Source organism: Telmatherina bonti (genome assembly GCF_933228915.1).
Source record: "Telmatherina bonti genome assembly, chromosome: 15".
In the NCBI taxonomy this organism is placed as follows: domain Eukaryota; kingdom Metazoa; phylum Chordata; class Actinopteri; order Atheriniformes; family Telmatherinidae; genus Telmatherina; species Telmatherina bonti.
In genome coordinates, this window is record NC_136613.1 from 923,475 (window position 1) to 942,073 (window position 18,599).

The 18,599-nt window shown below is 51.9% G+C and overlaps 1 protein-coding gene across 4 annotated transcripts in view; it reads left to right on the plus strand.

Annotated features, from left to right (window-relative positions):
* ttn.1 (titin, tandem duplicate 1) overlaps nt 1–18,599 on the plus strand; it is a 215,722-nt gene that overhangs the window by 122,860 nt on the left and 74,263 nt on the right. For all 4 annotated transcript variants that reach the window (XM_079253959.1, XM_079253960.1, XM_079253961.1 and 1 more), the window contains 41 exons: nt 73–170; nt 260–428; nt 514–783; nt 965–1,231; nt 1,315–1,593; nt 1,939–2,347; nt 2,438–2,562; nt 2,649–2,915; nt 3,034–3,303; nt 3,379–3,678; nt 3,771–4,073; nt 4,161–4,348; nt 4,438–4,552; nt 5,593–5,880; nt 5,966–6,117; nt 6,322–6,469; nt 6,550–6,727; nt 6,806–6,927; nt 7,200–7,487; nt 7,626–7,922; nt 8,009–8,195; nt 8,275–8,390; nt 8,517–8,816; nt 8,900–9,199; nt 9,390–9,495; nt 12,933–13,129; nt 13,202–13,510; nt 13,600–13,878; nt 13,967–14,266; nt 14,355–14,657; nt 14,734–14,930; nt 15,023–15,206; nt 15,314–15,616; nt 15,766–16,065; nt 16,516–16,634; nt 16,721–16,898; nt 16,981–17,265; nt 17,392–17,685; nt 17,767–18,066; nt 18,143–18,324; nt 18,443–18,572. In XM_079253959.1, coding sequence (XP_079110085.1) covers nt 73–170; nt 260–428; nt 514–783; nt 965–1,231; nt 1,315–1,593; nt 1,939–2,347; nt 2,438–2,562; nt 2,649–2,915; nt 3,034–3,303; nt 3,379–3,678; nt 3,771–4,073; nt 4,161–4,348; nt 4,438–4,552; nt 5,593–5,880; nt 5,966–6,117; nt 6,322–6,469; nt 6,550–6,727; nt 6,806–6,927; nt 7,200–7,487; nt 7,626–7,922; nt 8,009–8,195; nt 8,275–8,390; nt 8,517–8,816; nt 8,900–9,199; nt 9,390–9,495; nt 12,933–13,129; nt 13,202–13,510; nt 13,600–13,878; nt 13,967–14,266; nt 14,355–14,657; nt 14,734–14,930; nt 15,023–15,206; nt 15,314–15,616; nt 15,766–16,065; nt 16,516–16,634; nt 16,721–16,898; nt 16,981–17,265; nt 17,392–17,685; nt 17,767–18,066; nt 18,143–18,324; nt 18,443–18,572 — 9,402 coding nt within the window. The remainder of the gene's footprint in view (nt 1–72; nt 171–259; nt 429–513; nt 784–964; nt 1,232–1,314; nt 1,594–1,938; nt 2,348–2,437; nt 2,563–2,648; nt 2,916–3,033; nt 3,304–3,378; nt 3,679–3,770; nt 4,074–4,160; nt 4,349–4,437; nt 4,553–5,592; nt 5,881–5,965; nt 6,118–6,321; nt 6,470–6,549; nt 6,728–6,805; nt 6,928–7,199; nt 7,488–7,625; nt 7,923–8,008; nt 8,196–8,274; nt 8,391–8,516; nt 8,817–8,899; nt 9,200–9,389; nt 9,496–12,932; nt 13,130–13,201; nt 13,511–13,599; nt 13,879–13,966; nt 14,267–14,354; nt 14,658–14,733; nt 14,931–15,022; nt 15,207–15,313; nt 15,617–15,765; nt 16,066–16,515; nt 16,635–16,720; nt 16,899–16,980; nt 17,266–17,391; nt 17,686–17,766; nt 18,067–18,142; nt 18,325–18,442; nt 18,573–18,599) is intronic.

The window sequence follows — 18,599 nt, forward strand, 5'->3', positions numbered from 1 at the left end:
TCGTCAGGATGAAGATCTTTACCCAGAACTCTGAACAGACCCGCTTCAGGTTTTTCCTCTCTCTGTCTTCAGCTCCTTACGTGGAGTTTTCGAAGCCGCTGCAGGATGTGGAGGTCCGAGAAAAGGATTCTGCCAAGTTTGAATGTGAAGTGTCCCGTGAGTCCGCCAAGGTAAGAACCAGTTAGAAACCATTATGGACCAGTGTCCGTCACCAGTCTGAAAGACCTGAGTTGTAAACATGAGACCTGTGATCGGTCAGGTTCGCTGGTTCAAAGACGGCAGTGAGATCCGGAAAGGAAAGAAGTATGAGATTATTGCTAAGGGAGTCCAGAGGATCCTCATCGTCCACAAGTCGGTGTTTGACGATGAGGCCGAGTACGAATGTGACGCCAGAACCTCCAAGACCTCGGGAATGCTCACTGTCATCGGTAGGAATCTGCAGCTTTTGATGAAAACTGGAGCAGCCTGATGTGATCGCTGGTTCATCCAGACCACTGTTTGCTTTCTCCTCAGAGGAGGCAGCCAGGTTCACCAAGAACCTGTCCAACGTGGAGGGCACGGAGACGGACAGTGTAAAGATGATCTGCGAAGTGTCGAAGGCCAACGCGGAGGTCACCTGGTGCCGAGGGGACGAGGAGCTGCCGGAGGGCGGTCGCTATGATCAGGTCACGGACGGACGCAAAAGAATCTTGGTCATCCAGGACCTGAGGATGGAGGATGGTGGGGAGTATAACTGCAGACTGAGTCCCACCGTGAAGACATCTGCCATGCTTAAAATCAACGGTAAATCAAGAGGATATAACGCCAATACAACTGTCTCCAGATGCAACCCTATGCTAAGCTAACATCCGAATTTCAGAGAGAAGAACCAAAATCTGCTTTTGTCTTTTACTAGATTTGATGAATTTAATGTTCTGTCTCACGGGAACAACCATGTTCACCGCCAACCTGCTTTGTCCTCCAGAACTTGCAGCTGAATTCATCGCCCGGCCTCAGAACCAGGAGGTGGTGGAGGGTGAGAAGGCTGAGTTCGCCTGCTCCGTCTCCAAAGAAAGCTACGAGGTGAGGTGGTTCAGAGGGGACATGGAGGTGAAAGCGGGAGACAAGTACACCATCATCAGTGAAGGCAAGAGAAGAGCCCTGATTGTTAAAGACTGCAACCTGAAAGACGAAGGCGGCTATGTGGCCCACATCGGCAACGTGAAAGCCTCGGCTGACCTGCTTGTGATCGGTAAAAAGTCACCTTCCGCTAGCACTTTGTTGAGGTTCTTGAAGAGTAAAGTTTGGTTTTCACCAGTTTGTACTTGATTCTAGAAAAACTGAGGGTAATTACGCCGATTAAAGACACGGAGGTGAAGGAAGGATGCGAGATCGTCTTCAACTGCGAGACGAACACAGAGGGAGCTAAGGCCAAGTGGCTGAAGAACGAGGAGACCATTTTTGAAAGCAGCAAGTACATGATGGCTCAGAGAGACAACGTCTTCTCTCTGAGGATTAAAGATGCCCAGAAGTCTGACGAGGCCAACTACACCATCACTCTGACCAATCACAGAGGAGAATACGCCAAGTGCACTGCCAGCGCCAGAGTGGCAGGTAGATACTGGGGATGTAAATCACCTGTCCGATCACCAGACCATATCCATTTATCGGTCTCTCTAAACCACCTCTTAAAGTGATGTAACTTGTACATTTCATCAGTAGAGTTTGTAAGAATTCATATCTATTTCAGTGTTAAATTCAACATTTAAACTCTATTTCCAGAGTCAAACCCTGATGTTGCCCTGGGTGTGGAGTCTTAAAACATCTTATATTCTTCCATCTGTTTTCTCTCCACCCCACAGAACAGAAATCCACTGCTTCCTCTAGAATTTCACTTCCTGATTCATTTTCCTCCTTTTTCTTTCTTATGAACTGTTTAATCATCTTGTTACTCCACAGAGGAGAAGCTGAAGTTCCTGGAGCCCATCGAGGACATTGAGACTCAGGAGAAGAAGACCATCAGCTTCATTTGCAAGGTGAACCGACCCGAGGTGACAGTCAGGTGGATGAAGGCCGGTCAGGAAGTGATGCTCAGCAAACGCATCGTCTACAGAGTGGACGGCCTCAAACACATGCTAACTATTAAGGACTGCACCATGGACGATGAGGGCGAATACACCGCCGTGGTCGGAGACGACAAGTGTGCAGCTGAGCTGATTATCAGCGAGGCGCCCACCGACTTTGCGGCACAGCTAAAGGACCAGACCATCAATGAGTTTGAGGATGCAGAGTTCACCTGCAAGCTGACCAAAGAGAAAGCCATGGTGAAGTGGTACAGGAACGGCAGGGAGATCAGAGAGGGACCCAGGTATCTCCCAGCAACACACCAAACCAACAACTCAGCAGAGCATTGCTATGATGCTCGGGTGATGCTGAGGAAACCTCTGTGTTTCTGCAGGTATCACATGGAAAAAGAAGGGAAGACATGCAGACTGATTATCAAAGTGTGCAGACCTGATGATGAATGTGAATATGCCTGCGGTGTAGACGAGAGGCGGACCAGAGCCAGGCTCTTTGTTGAAGGTGAACTCCTCACCTGTTTCTGTTCAAAGCACTGCACAGAGACGTCTACATTCAGTCCTCACAACCAGCATTTTTATGTCCTGCAGAAACACCGGTGGAGATCGTCCGACCACCGCAGGATGTGTTTGAACCTCCGGGTTCTGATATTGTGTTTGAGGTGGAGCTCAACAAGGACCGGGTGGAGGTGAAATGGATGAGGAACAACATGATAATTGTCCAGGGAGACAAGTACCAGATGATCAGCGAGGGTAAGGTCCATCGGCTGCAGGTCTGTGAGATCAGACCAAGGGATCAAGGAGAGTACAGGATTGTGGCCAAAGACAAGGATGCCCGAGCCAAGCTGGAACTGGCAGGTGAGTCCAAGTAAACTGGTTTTAGTAGCGTTTCAAAGGTGACCTTTAAGAGACAGCTTGTTAGATCACAGATAATCCAGCTGATAAAAACCTGCTTTGCTGACTGTTTCTTCTGCAGCTGTTCCAAAGATCAAAACCACAGATCAGAACCTGGTGACCGATGCTGGGAAATCCTTCGTAATGACTGTGCCCTATGATGCCTATCCTCGAGCCAATGCCGAGTGGTTCTTTGGGGGCACTAGCCTGCCTGTTCAGAACATTGACACCTCTGTGGACAAGACTGAGTACCGTCTGAAGTGCCCCAGCAAGGAGGACCAGGGACACTACAAAATTCTTATAAAAAACAAGCACGGCGAGGGAGAGGCCTTCATCAACCTGGATGTGATTGGTAGGTCTCAAGTCCTCATCTGTAGTTAGATTACTGCCGATGGTGCAGTCTAATTTTACCGTTTGCGGTTTTCAGATGTCCCTGGACCCATTAAGAACTTGAGGGTGGTGGACACTGCGGATGGTGAGGTTAGCTTGGCCTGGGATGAACCCGAGAGCGACGGCGGAAGCAAGATCATCGCCTACATTGTTGAAAGGCGCGATGTGAAACGTAAGACCTGGACTTTGGCAACAGATCGTGCAGATACTCCAGAGTACTGCGTCAGCAGCCTCCAGAAAGACTCCAAGTACCTGTTCAGGGTCTCTGCCCGGAACCGAGTTGGCAGCGGACCTATTGTTGCCACCGAAGACGCCGTTCAAGCTAAGAACAAGTTTGGTAAATAATGCTTATCAGTTCCTACTGTTAAGATGCAGCCTACACACTTCAGGCTGGCTTTGATCCTTTATGGCTCCATTTTCTGCCATCAGATCTTCCAGATGCTCCAGAAAACGTGGCAGTGTGTGTGGTCAACAAGTTTGGTGCCACAGTCTCCTGGGAACCCCCAAAGTTTGACGGCGGCTCAGAAATCACTGCATATGTGATTGAGCTCCGCGACAGGACGTCCGTGAAATGGGAGGCAGCCATGGTGTGTGGCGCCAGCGACCGCTCAGCCACGCTGAACGATGTGGTGGAACACAAGGAGTACATCTTCAGGGTCCGTGCTGAGAACAAGGCCGGCATTGGCAGGCCCAGCGCCGCCACAAACCCTGTCAAGATTATGGACCCCATTGGTGAGTAAAAACCAGCAGTTGGAAGGTTTTATTCCATCTTCCTGTAAAATTGCACCAAACAATTCATCGGTCTTCTCGACTGTGCAGAGAGACCAAGCCCACCTCAGAACCTGAACTTCAGCGACCAGATCAAGACAGCCGTCACTCTGACTTGGGAAACACCTGTTAGCAATGGCGGCAGCATGATTACTGGCTACATCATTGAAAAATGTGATGAGGGAACTGAAAAGTGGCTGCGTTGCAATGCTAGGCTGTGTCCTGACCTCTCCTACCGGGTATGGACCCCCCCAACAGGACTTTGGCTCCCAGCTCATCTCGTCTTAATGTTTTTATTGTTTATTGACTTTTGGACTGCTGTCCTCAGGTGTCTGGACTGAAACCTGGTCAGAAGTACCTGTACAGAGTCAGTGCCGAGAACGCAGCCGGTGTCTCAGATCCAACCGAGCAGCTTGGACCTCTGCTGGCTGACGACCCACACGGTAGGAACCAGCACCAGAATCACCTGGAAGACAGTGAAATGTAAACTCTGTGGAGTCTCTTTTGTTTGTTTATTTTTAACTTGTCATGTCCAGCATCATGACAGCAGAATGATGGTCTGGCTGCTGTGTTGTGCTGACCACATTTTCCCTTTCAAGATGAGGCATTTGGATATTAGGCTCCCCTTGATCATGCAAATGCAACCCCAGCCCCTCCAAGGGTCCGTTATGGACCAAGAGGGCTCCAAGTCCCAGGAAACCAGCAGCCAATGCAGGGCATGGAGCCAATGCCGCCAGCAGACCGCTCGTCCCACCAGGCTCAGGACCTGGATGCATGAGTCAGGGACGAAACCCAGAGCCTTCAAGCCTGAGAGCCACCCATCACCCTGGGGAAGACCTGGCCATCACCTGCCCTATTGCCCCCAATGGGCCCCCATTATTCACCACCCATCATTCACCACCCCACCACCCTGAGCAAAACCCCTCCCTCCAATACTTCCCCCAAACAACCCATCCCTGCCATCCTTCCTTCCCCACCCCTACCTTAGAGGGAGCAGCCTGAGCAAGCCAGAGGACAGCCAGCCACAACAGTTATGCACACCCCCACCTCCTCCATCCATGCACACCCCCACCTCCTCCATCTATGCCAACACACATTCTCTCCCCCTGTGTTAAAAAACAGACATCCATTCATACCCTCCTCCTGTGTCCCCTGGCAGACGAGAAGACCACCACCTCCAACCCAATCCCCAAGCTCGGACGCACAGTCAGGCCAGACCCAGATCTATGGAGCAAGCATCCTCCTCGGCTTTGCCCTGTAAACAGGGGTGTCAGAAGACCCCAGTGCCCTCCCCTCACCCAATTATGAATGTTGTGAAATGCTGTTTGGAATGAAAGTTGTGAGGCAGTGAACATGCTGTGCTGGAGTTATCAAGTCTAATTCTGCTATTCTGTTCCTAAGGACGGGCGTAGGATTATCAGTTAAAAGCATTTTCAGTTGGATGTCTGCTTGTCCAGAGATCTGACAGCTTGTCTCTCTGCAGTCGGTCCGACCTTTGACCTCAGCAGCTTCAGGAACGGCCTGGAAGTGATTGTGCCTCAGCCTCTCACCATCAGAGTCCCCATCACCGGATACCCAACTCCTATTGCCAAATGGATGTTTAGCGAGAAGGAGCTGACTGTTGCAGTTGAGCGTGTCTCCATGATGACGAAGCCCACTCACACGGAGCTGACCATCTCACCGAGCGTCCGCCCGGACAAAGGCACCTACACCCTGCATCTGGAGAATGATGTCTCTTCTGTCTCTGGGGAGATTGAAGTCAACGTTATTGGTAACAAGGGTTTTCTCTTCTGACAACATAAAGCCACTGAAACACAGGAATATTGCCAACATCTTGCTTTGGTTTATTTTCCCAGCATGCCCCAGTGCCCCCAAGGACTTCAAAGTGGCTGAGGTGACTCGACACCATGTCCATCTGATGTGGGAGGCTCCGGAGCATGATGGAGGAAGTCCAGTCACCCACTACCAGATTGAGAAGAGAGAAGTTTCTCGAAAGACCTGGGCCAAGGCATGTCTGATATTGGTCTCAAGAAACGTTGTTGCAGCAGACAATTCCTTTAAAGAAATAATAAAACTTGAAAACTTGTGAATAAATGCTTCAGAATGCAGCTTCATGAGTTCTCTAACTTCAAAAAATCTTCCAAACTCAGCCGAAACAGAAAAGTTGTAGGTTTTGGACTGACAGCTCATCACAGGGATGTTTTTTCTCCAGGTGGCTACTGGCGTCATGGACCTGGAACACACCGTAACAGATGTGCTTGAAGGAAAAGAGTATTTGTTTAGTGTCATTGCCTGCAACAAGTGTGGACCTGGAGAGCCGGCGTACATCGACGAGCCCGTCAACGTCTCCTCTCCAGCCAGTAAGTGTTCAGTCTGAATGTATGTCAAAAAACAGATATATTTACTGTTGGTGATAATCTCATCCACCTGCTTCCTGCAGCTGTACCTGATCCTCCAGAGAACCTCAAGTGGCGTGATAAGAGCGCTAAAGGCATCTTCCTCTACTGGGAGCCTCCGAAGTATGATGGAGGTGCTCCGATCAAAGGTTATGTGGTGGACAAATGTCAGCGTGGCACAGACAAATGGGAACCCTGTGGTGACCCCATCCCTGAACTGAAGTAAGATCCAGCAGTCTGACATATCACACCACCTGGATTTCCAGTCAGGTGAATTTAGTTTTTGTTTTTTGGCCACAGGTACCAGGTGACAGGTCTGATCGAGGGCCAGTGGTATGCCTACCGAGTCAGAGCTTTCAACAAGTTGGGAGCCAGTAGACCCTGCAGGGCCACCGATGAGATCCAAGCTGTGGATGCCAGAGGTAGGTCTGTCCAGACTAACTGCAACATAGGGAGGAGCCTCATCCAGTCTTTCCTTTGGACTAATGGTGAATCTTATGTAGGGGAAAATGAATATGAGACAGTTTTAGGTTTTAGTTTCAGTGTTTCAGTTAATCCTCCGTTTTAGATCAACAATAAATTTAGATTTTTTCAAAAAGGAAGTAAAACAACACAGAGAATGGAAGTGAGAGTGCTGCAAACAGTGAGGAGGTCCATCTAAAAGTCTAACTTTTTCCCTTCATAATGCCAAAAGAACCGCCAGAGATCCAGCTGGACGTGAAGCTCTTGGCTGGTCTCACTGCCAGAGCTGGTACCAAGATTGAGCTTCCAGCAGATGTCAAAGGAAAGCCTGATCCCCGTGTGAAGTGGACCAAGGCAGATCTGGTCCTGAGAGCCGATGACCGCATCACCATTGACACCCAGCCAGGTCACTCCAAGCTGTCCATCAGCAACACCAGCAGAGGAGACACTGCAACCTACATCATCGAGGCTGTCAACATCTGTGGACGTGCCACCGCCACCATTGATGTCAACATTCTCGGTACTGAGGCTGATTTACTAACAATCATCTGAAGTTTCTAGCAGCACAAAGTTTGTTTCAGTGTTCAACACATGTTAGAATTACTGAAAAGAACTTCAGAGTTCAGAGATTACCAAGCTGTTGTTCCCTCCATCTTAGATAAACCTGGCCCTCCAGCTGCCTTCGACATCTCTGAGATCACCAACGAGTCCTGCGCCCTGGCCTGGAACCCTCCCAGAGATGACGGCGGTTCACCCATCACCAACTACATTGTGGAGTGTTGTCAGACGGACAAAGAAGAGTGGGTCAAGCTGTCAGCCACGGTGAAACACACTACTTTCAAGGCCTGCAAGCTCACTGCTTTGAAGGAGTACATCTTCAGGATCAGTGCTGAGAATCAATACGGCATTGGCACACCTGCCGAACATTTACCGATCATTGCAAAATACTCCTTTGGTACGTTTGTACAAAGTACAGCATCTCTAACGCTGAACACGTGAAGCATCCACCCATTTACGAATGTTATTTTCCATCTGTTTCAGACCCTCCTGGCCCTCCAACCAGGGTCACTCCCTCTGATATTGCTAAGGACGCAGTCACCCTGACCTGGTTCGAGCCGGACGAGGACGGTGGAAGTCCCATCACTGGGTACTGGATTGAGAAGTTTGATCCAGAGAGTGACAAGTGGATTAGATGTAATAAACTACCCATCAAGGACACAACCTTCAGGTAACTGGGGTGTGACAATCAACCAATCGAAGTGGGTGAAGGTTACTGGATGATTTTAACTGACAACGTACGGTTGCAGGGTGAAGGGACTTCCCACCAAGAAGAAGTATCGCTTCCGGGTTTTGGCAGAGAATCTAGCTGGACCTGGAAAACCCAGTTCAGAGACAGATCCTGTTCTCATTAAAGATCCTATCGGTATGTCAAATGGCTGGACCATTGGCCTACATAGGTTTAGGTTCCTGGATCAGGATTTAACTTGACAATCATGACAGCAAAATTCTGGCAGTAAATACATAGTTATAATTTAAAACTCTTCATCAGATCCTCCTTGGGCTCCTGGTAAACCCATCATTAGAGATATCGCCAAGACCTCTGCCTTGTTGGCCTGGACCCGTCCAGAACACGACGGTGGGGCTAAGATCGAAGGCTACATCATTGAGTTTCAGAAGACTGGAAGCGAGGATTGGATCCGGATTGCAGAGGATGTCCCTCAGACTGAGCACCAGCTAAAGGGCCTGATGGAGAAGCAGGAGTACTCGTTCCGGGTCAAAGCCGTCAACAAAGCTGGCGAGAGCGAACCCAGCGAGCCCAGTGACCCTGTGGTCTGTAAGGAAAGACTCTGTAAGTACAGCAAGGAAGAAGAAAGAAGAAGTGTTTTAGAAATGTTTTGTCCTGAACTAATAATCTGTGTTTCTGTTTGGAAGACCCTCCATCTGCACCTCAGTGGCTGGAGGTGAGTGGTATCACCAAGATCAGTGCTGACCTGAAATGGCAGGCTCCCAGCAGCGATGGAGGCTCGCCTATCACTAACTATGTGGTAGAAAAAAGGGATGTGAGGCGGAAGGCTTGGCAGACTGTGGACACCACTGTCAAGGAACTGAGATACTCTGTGACTCCGCTCAACGAAGGATCTCTGTACGTGTTTCGTGTTGCTGCTGAGAACACCGTTGGGATGGGAGAGTTCTGCGAGCTGGAGGATGCAGTGCTCGCCAAAGACACCTTCAGTAAGTTAGGAATGCAGCAAAACGGCTGCTTCCTGTTCACAGAGCAGCTGGAGAGCAGATGGATCGGCCTGCTACTCATAAACATCATTATCTGCATGGAATTTCCTCCATTTTCAGCCATCATCAACAGCACAGTTTAACAAAAACTAATTTTCTAGAAGCAATTTTTAACACTTGTCTCAATTTTCAGCTACTCCCGGCCCTCCCTACGCCCTGACGGTGATGGAGGTCACCAAGAGGCATGTTGAGCTGAAATGGGAACCTCCCAAGAGCAACGGTGGAAGACCCATAAACAAGTAAGACAAGTAACTCGTAAGTGAAGAGGATTTCCTGGGTGTAGGTGGAGCGTTAGGATCGTTCCAGGTGTAGGCGGGATTGTTCCAGGTGTAGGTGGAGCGGTGGGATCGTTCCAGGTGTAGGCGGGATTGTTCCAGGTGTAGGTGGAGCGGTGGGATCGTTCCAGGTGTAGGTGGAGCGGTGGGATCGTTCCAGGTGGAGCGGTGGGATCGTTCCAGGTGGAGCGGTGGGATCGTTCCAGGTGGAGCGGTGGGATTGTTCCAGGTGGAGCGGTGGGATTGTTCCAGGTGGAGCGGTGGGATCGTTCCAGGTGTAGGCGGAGCGTTAGGATCGTTCCAGGTGTAGGCGGGATTGTTCCAGGTGTAGGTGGAGCGGTGGGATCGTTCCAGGTGGAGCGGTGGGATTGTTCCAGGTGGAGCGGTGGGATCGTTCCAGGTGTAGGCGGAGCGTTAGGATCGTTCCAGGTGTAGGCGGGATTGTTCCAGGTGTAGGTGGAGCGGTGGGATCGTTCCAGGTGGAGCGGTGGGATCGTTCCAGGTGGAGCGGTGGGATTGTTCCAGGTGGAGCGGTGGGATTGTTCCAGGTGGAGCGGTGGGATCGTTCCAGGTGTAGGCGGAGCGTTAGGATCGTTCCAGGTGTAGGCGGGATTGTTCCAGGTGTAGGTGGAGCGGTGGGATCGTTCCAGGTGGAGCGGTGGGATCGTTCCAGGTGGAGCGGTGGGATCGTTCCAGGTGGAGCGGTGGGATCATTCCAGGTGGAGTGGTGGGATCGTTCCAGGTGTAGGTGGAGCGGTGGGATCGTTCCAGGTGGAGCGGTGGGATCGTTCCAGGTGGAGCGGTGGGATTGTTCCAGGTGGAGCGGTGGGATTGTTCCAGGTGGAGCGGTGGGATCGTTCCAGGTGTAGGCGGAGCGTTAGGATCGTTCCAGGTGTAGGCGGGATTGTTCCAGGTGTAGGTGGAGCGGTGGGATCGTTCCAGGTGGAGCGGTGGGATCGTTCCAGGTGGAGCGGTGGGATCGTTCCAGGTGGAGCGGTGGGATCATTCCAGGTGGAGTGGTGGGATCGTTCCAGGTGTAGGTGGAGCGGTGGGATCGTTCCAGGTGGAGCGGTGGGATCGTTCCAGGTGGAGCGGTGGGATCGTTCCAGGTGGAGCGGTGGGATCGTTCCAGGTGGAGCGGTGGGATTGTTCCAGGTGTAGGTTGAGCGGTGGGATCGTTCCAGGTGGAGCGGTGGGATCGTTCCAGGTGGAGCGGTGGGATCGTTCCAGGTGTAGGTTGAGCGGTGGGATCGTTCCAGGTGGAGCGGTGGGATCGTTCCAGGTGGAGCGGTGGGATCGTTCCAGGTGTAGGTGGAGCGGTGGGATCGTTCCAGGTGGAGCGGTGGGATCGTTCCAGGTGGAGCGGTGGGATCGTTCCAGGTGTAGGTGGAGCGGTGGGATCGTTCCAGGTGGAGCGGTGGGATTGTTCCAGGTGTAGGTGGAGCGGTGGGATTGTTCCAGGTGGAGCGGTGGGATCGTTCCAGGTGGAGCGGTGGGATTGTTCCAGGTGGAGCGGTGGGATTGTTCCAGGTGGAGCGGTGGGATCGTTCCAGGTGGAGCGGTGGGATCGTTCCAGGTGGAGCGGTGGGATCGTTCCAGGTGGAGCGGTGGGATTGTTCCAGGTGGAGCGGTGGGATCGTGGTCTGGGTGTAGGTGGAGCGGTGGAATTGTTCCAGGTGTAGGTGGAGCGGTGGGATTGTTCCAGGTGTAGGTGGAGCGGTGGGATCGTTCCAGGTGGAGCGGTGGGATTTTTCCAGGTGTAGGTGGAGCGGTGGGATCGTTCCAGGTGTAGGCGGGATTGTTCCAGGTGTAGGTGGAGCGGTGGGATCGTTCCAGGTGTAGGCGGGATTGTTCCAGGTGTAGGTGGAGCGGTGGGATCGTTCCAGGTGTAGGTGGAGCGGTGGGATCGTTCCAGGTGGAGCGGTGGGATCGTTCCAGGTGGAGCGGTGGGATCGTTCCAGGTGGAGCGGTGGGATCATTCCAGGTGGAGTGGTGGGATCGTTCCAGGTGTAGGTGGAGCGGTGGGATCGTTCCAGGTGGAGCGGTGGGATCGTTCCAGGTGGAGTGGTGGGATTGTTCCAGGTGGAGCGGTGGGATCGTTCCAGGTGGAGCGGTGGGATTGTTCCAGGTGGAGCGGTGGGATTGTTCCAGGTGTAGGTTGAGCGGTGGGATCGTTCCAGGTGGAGCGGTGGGATCGTTCCAGGTGGAGCGGTGGGATCGTTCCAGGTGTAGGTTGAGCGGTGGGATCGTTCCAGGTGGAGCGGTGGGATCGTTCCAGGTGTAGGTGGAGCGGTGGGATTGTTCCAGGTGGAGCGGTGGGATCGTTCCAGGTGGAGCGGTGGGATTGTTCCAGGTGGAGCGGTGGGATTGTTCCAGGTGGAGCGGTGGGATCGTTCCAGGTGGAGCGGTGGGATCGTTCCAGGTGGAGCGGTGGGATCGTTCCAGGTGGAGCGGTGGGATTGTTCCAGGTGGAGCGGTGGGATCGTGGTCTGGGTGTAGGTGGAGCGGTGGGATTGTTCCAGGTGTAGGTGGAGCGGTGGGATCGTTCCAGGTGGAGCGGTGGGATTTTTCCAGGTGTAGGTGGAGCGGTGGGATCGTTCCAGGTGGAGCGGTGGGATTGTTCCAGGTGGAGCGGTGGGATTGTTCAAGGTGGAGCGGTGGGATTGTTCCAGGTGGAGCGGTGGGATCGTTCCAGGTGTAGGTGGAGCGGTGGGATCGTTCCAGGTGTAGGTGGAGCGGTGGGATCGTTCCAGGTGGAGCGGTGGGATTGTTCCAGGTGTAGGTGGAGCGGTGGGATCGTTCCAGGTGGAGCGGTGGGATTGTTCCAGGTGTAGGTGGAGCGGTGGGATCGTTCCAGGTGGAGCGGTGGGATTGTTCCAGGTGTAGGTGGAGCGGTGGGATTGTTCCAGGTGTAGGTGGAGCGGTGGGATTGTTCCAGGTGTAGGTGGAGCGGTGGGATTGTTCCAGGTGTAGGTGGAGCGGTGGGATCGTTCCAGGTGGAGCGGTGGGATCGTTCCAGGTGGAGCGGTGGGATCGTTCCAGGTGGAGCGGTGGGATTGTTCCAGGTGGAGCGGTGGGATTTTTCCAGGTGGAGCGGTGGGATCGTTCCAGGTGGAGCGGTGGGATTGTTCCAGGTGGAGCGGTGGGATTGTTCCAGGTGTAGGTGGAGCGGTGGGATCGTTCCAGGTGGAGCGGTGGGATTTTTCCAGGTGTAGGTGGAGCGGTGGGATCGTTCCAGGTGGAGCGGTGGGATTGTTCCAGGTGTAGGTGGAGCGGTGGGATTGTTCCAGGTGTAGGTGGAGCGGTGGGATTGTTCCAGGTGTAGGTGGAGCGGTGGGATCGTTCCAGGTGGAGCGGCAGATATAGGACTGTGCAGTGTGGTAAAAGTCCACGTTTTGCAGGTACGTGATAGAGAAGAAGGAGAAGATGGGAACTCGATGGTTGAAGTGCTGCAAGACTCCAGACAGACAGACTCAGTTCAAGGTGACAGATGTGGATGAAGGATCGGAGGTGCAGTTCCAGGTCAGAGCAGAGAATGAAGCTGGGGTCGGAGATCCCAGTGAACCCACCGTGATCCTCACCATCGAGGATGCAACCAGTAAGTATCCCCTCAGGCATGATTGTCCTCTGAAATTGCAGGGTTTGGGAACTGTAGCTCCTCTGTGCGCAGGTCCTCCCTCTCCTCCTCTGGAAGTGAACATCATGGACGCCAGCAGGGAGCACATCAACGTCAGATGGAAGCCTCCAGCCAAAGACGGTGGCTCCCCTGTCACTGGATACCATGTGGAGGTCGCAGAGGCTCGTACAGAGCTGAAGTGGCTTCGTGTCAACAGCAGACCCATCAAGGAGCTGAAGTTCAGGATCGACGATGGAATCAAACCAGAAAAGAAGTATGTTATCAGGGTTCGTGCCATAAACGCCATTGGTGTAAGCGATCCCTCAGAGATCTCCGACAAAGTCTTCACCAAAGATCCCGACTGTAAGTATGGCTAGCTTTTTATCTGACGATGTAAAGGATGTGCAGTCATTACTCTGAAGAGGATAGTGATCCTACTTTCTGGACTAAAGGTGCTCCTACCATGGATCTGGAGGCCCAGGACGTGCTTGTGGTTGAGGGTGAGAAGTTGCACTTGAATATTCCCTATAGGGGAATTCCGACTCCAAAGATGGTTTGGCAGAAGGACACGGTAGAGTGTAAGGCTGATGACAGGCTGTCCATGACGGTGGAGATGAACAGCGCTCACCTGGAGCTGCTCAAGTGCACTCGTGGTAACGCTGGTGCCTACAGCATCACTCTGGAGAACAGCCTAGGAACGGCTACCGGGACCATCAATGTCAAAGTTATCGGTAGGATGTCAGCTGGAATTTATCCTAGCTGGTTAATCCTGGCTGAAGCCATTCTCTGACATATTTCTGACTTTCCTGATCTATGCAGGACTGCCTGGTCAGTGTAAAGACATCACATCCAGTGATGTCACCAAGAACTCCTGTCAGATCAGCTGGGAGACGCCAGAAGATGATGGCGGCACGCCCATCATCAGCTACACTCTGGAGCGCCGCGAGGCTTCCAAGAAAACATACGTGCCTGTCATGTCAGGAGAGAATATCCTGACCTACACTGTCAAAGATCTTTACGTTAACTGTGAGTACTACTTCAGGGTGAAGGCCGTCAACAAGGTTGGAGCCGGAGAATATCTGGAACTACGCAACGCTGTAATCACAGAGGAGGTCAAACGTAGGTCCACCTGATAGTCGTCTTGTAACGTTGACCATGGAGGTGCCGGCTAAATCTCACGGTGTGATGTTTTGTATCAACTACATAGAGAAACCAGACCCACCCATCCAGGTAGAGGCTCAGGACCCCACATCCAAGTCCATCACAGTCACCTGGAAGGCACCAGACTACGACGGTGGATGTCCCATCCAGGGCTACGTTGTGGAGAAGATTGAGAAGGACGGTGACCGCTTTGAGAGGGTGACCCCGAGCCTGGTTCCCGGTTTCTCCTTCATGGTGACAGGCCTGAAGGAGGAAATGGAATATCAGTTTAGGGTCCGAGCTGAGAACGCTGCAGGAGTTAGCGAACCATCCCGCAGCACGCAGCCGATGAAGGCTGCAGACCCTGTTGGTAAGTCCTGAAACCTGTCACATTAATGAGGAGAAACTGTTCCATTCCAAACTCATTTCTGTCCTTGTCTTTCCAGAAAAACCAAAGGTCACCTTGCATGCCCGTGTGCAGGCCGGTGTTTGTGTTAAGAAAGGGGAGGAGATCCGGATCGATGCCTTTGTTTCTGGCTCTCCATATCCCAAAATCAGCTGGCTGAGAAATGATGAGGATGTCACCAAAGAGCCCACCAAGAAGATTGTTCCTGTAGTCAAGAAAAAGAAGATCAAGGCCACAGTTAGTGTCCAGACCAGGACCTTGGGGAACTGGATGCTCCCATGTGTTTGCACACTTTAGGACAATTTAATCTTTGACTTTGTGTCCTACAGGTTCCTGAACCAGAGGAGGAGTTTGTGACTCCCATGCGTGAGCGTCTTGGTCTGGATCAGACCCATAAAGGCCAGTCTGCACTGATGATCCGAGAGTCAGTCAGAGCAGACCACGGAAACTTCACTATCAGGGTGGAGAACACTCATGGTGTTGCCACGGCTACCTGCTTCGTCAACGTTCTGGGTCAGACAGACGTTCTACACATTGTCTACTGGGACCTACAAGTCACTTTATCATATTGTCATCTTGGTTTGGAGAAGAAGCATGGTCACAATTTCCTCCTCCTGCAGATAAACCCGGCGCTCCAATCAACTTCACCTTTGATGAGATCAGGAACACCTCGGTCATCTGCAACTGGGAGGCTCCTGAAGATGATGGTGGCAGCGAGATCCTGAACTACATCCTGGAAAAGAAGGACAACAAGAACGATGAGATTGGCTGGATCACCATCACCTCCACCCTGAAGGGCACCAGCTTCCCCGTCACCAAGCTTATTGAAGGGAAGGAGTACATCTTCAGAGTCACGGCAGAGAACAAATATGGCTGTGGGCCTCCCTGCTTCTCTGAGCCTCTCGTTGCCAAGAACCAGTTCAGTGAGTGAGACCATGAAAAGAAAGCGTTAGACCAGAATTTCCAGATGAATGGATATTTATGCCTTGATCGGTTGTGTTTCTTTAATTCATAAAAAAAATGCATTTCAGACACTTGTTACCATGTTTATGGACCTTCTCCTCCCCTCCAGATCCTCCTGATGCTCCCAACACTCCCAGAGTTCATGAGGTGACAGCAAGCTCCGTCCACATCTCCTGGCACGAGCCCAAAGACAACGGCAGCCCAATCCTGGGCTACTGGATCGAGAGGAAGGAGGTGAACAGCAAACACTGGACACGAGTCAACCGGGCCCTCCTCAGCTCTCTGGATGTGAAGGTCACCGGGCTGATGGAAGGACTCACTTACATCTTCAGGGTGTGTGCTGAGAACCTGGCCGGTCCAGGGCCCTTCAGCGAGCCCACCGACCGCATCGTGACCATGGACGCCATTCGTAAGTTTTGGGGTTTTTTGGAGAGTCTGAATGTGCTGATGGGATCAACTGTGTCATTTTTCCAGTCCAGTATAAGATCAGATCAGGTCTCTGAGCTGATCTTAGACCTGACGGAGACCTGCAGCTGTTAGATGGACTTTCCTAGAGGACAAACATCCCATTCGCTGGGATGTTGGTTCAAGCTGAAATTCCTAATTTTACAGCTTTTCTGACAAGTAACAACAAAAGTTTGGTGATTTTTAGTTTATTTAAAATTTTTTTGCAAAATGTCATGAAATTAATTTAAGATATCATTAATATATTATATCAATCTTAATTCATTAAAATTCTACTTTTTCACCTTCTGTATGTTGAAATCTCACGGGTAGAATAGAGGAACGGGACCGATTGGCGGATTTTGCATTGACATCTCCATTTCCTCATAAGTATAAAACGTGTCTGTCCTCACAGTTCCTCCTGGCCCCCCCATTCCAAGGGTTGTGGACACTGGGAAGGAATCTGTCATATTGGCCTGGAAGCCCCCGCTGTACAACGGTGGAGGAGACATTCTGGGATATCATGTTGAGAAGGTGCAGAAAATTAAGTGAGCTGCTGCTCAGAGACATGAAAACGGAAACCTTTGCTTTAGATCTGAAACTCTGGGTGTGTTTCCTAGGTGTCGGCTGGAGAGAAGGAGTGGAAACGCTGCACCGAGTTCAGGTGCAAAGAGCTGACGTACACTGTCGCAGGCCTCACCGAAGGGGCTGACTATTACTTCAGGATCCTGGCTGTCAACGATGCCGGGCCTGGAGCTCCTGGAGTCACAGAACCTGTGACCGTCAAAGAACCCGAAGGTACCAACTCGTTCATTCTGCTAGTCTAACAGGATGGATGCCGTGGCTCTTCACTTTACACAAACATCTCTGTGTCCTTCAGAAACTCCGGTTGTGGAGTTTGATGAGTCCGTGAAGAATGGTGTCATGATCAAAGCTGGCGACCCGGTAAAACTTCCTGCTGTGGTAACGGGCCGACCCCAGCCAGAGATCAAATGGGCCAAAGATGAGGCGGAAATCGACAAAGAGAGGATGATGGTGGAGACAGAGGGAAAGAACAGCACTCTGTTCATCAAGAAGGCTGTGAGGGCAGATCATGGAAAGTACCAGATTACCGGCACCAACAGCGGCGGAACCAAGACCGCAGAAACCAGAGTGGATGTTATGGGTCAGTGAAAACCCAAAGTTCTGAAGGTTCTGTAGCGCTGAAGGAAGCCAGCTTGATGGATGGTTCTAGTTCTGTTCTCGGATGTAGTGCATGTAAAATGTCTTCTAACTGGTGTTTGGTTTGTAGACGTCCCTGGACCCGTGGTGGACCTGAAGACCGTCCATGTGACCAAGAAGAACATCGTCCTTACCTGGTCGGATCCTCTGGACAATGGCGGCAGTGACATCATCGGTTACGAGGTGCTGAGGAAGGACGCCAAGATGAAGCTTTTCCGCCAGCCCATTGAGACAGCATCCTGCAAGTGTGACATCCAGGGTCTGCTGGCCGGCGAGGAGTACGACTTCAGGGTCATCGCCAGGAATAAGTACGGTGATGGAGTTCCAGCTGACCTGGGTCCCATCCTGGCTGAAGATCCCAAAGGTAAACCAACCGATGATGACCTGGTGCCATCCCAGCACAGTCTTTATGGAATAATGGCTGACTTCCCCAACCTTTTCGCAGGTACTCCGTCTGCACCTGAGAAACTGCACTACACCAACCGAAGCAAGACCACAATCACTCTGGCCTGGCAGCCACCGCGCACCGACGGCGGCAGCCCCATCAGAGGATACTACGTGGAGAAGATGAGGTCTGACGGCACAGAGTTTGACGTGGCAAATCGCAAGATCTTCACAGAGTGCTGTGGAACCATCGAGAACCTGTCTGAGAACCAGGAGTACCAGTTCCGTGTCAAGGCCGTGAATGAGGTTGGAGATGGAGATCCATCCAAACCAATCACCGCCAGGATCCAAGACGATGAGAGTATGTTGTGATGCGGCTGCTGCTTCTGTCATGCTGACCTGATTAAAATGACATTTTTGGTGTTTGTTGGCCACAGTTGCTCCGGTCATCACCATCCTGAAGTTCTTCAAGAGCAACACAATCATCGTAAAGAAAGGAGCCGCCATCGACATCCCAGCCGAGGTGAGGGGACTTCCTCTGCCGACGCTGCTGTGGGTGAAGGACGATGTGGCGATCGAAAAGCCCGATGAGGAGAAGATGACGATGGAGATGGAGGAGGTAGGAGCTTCTTTATGAGCTTCTGAGGAAAGAAAGAGGTTCAGCTGCTGAGAGCGTGAATGCTCGGAGGATGAATCAGAACTACGTGTCCCAGTACAGCATGTTTTTACATATTCAGGTGAACCGAACCACCATGAGGACCAAGGTCGCCATCCCACAGACGGTCAGACAGGACAAAGGAAACTACAAGCTGGTGGCGGAAAACTGTTTTGGCAAAGCTCAGCATGTGATCCGGGTGGAGGTCCTCGGTAGTAGCCATCTTCCATCAGCTGATT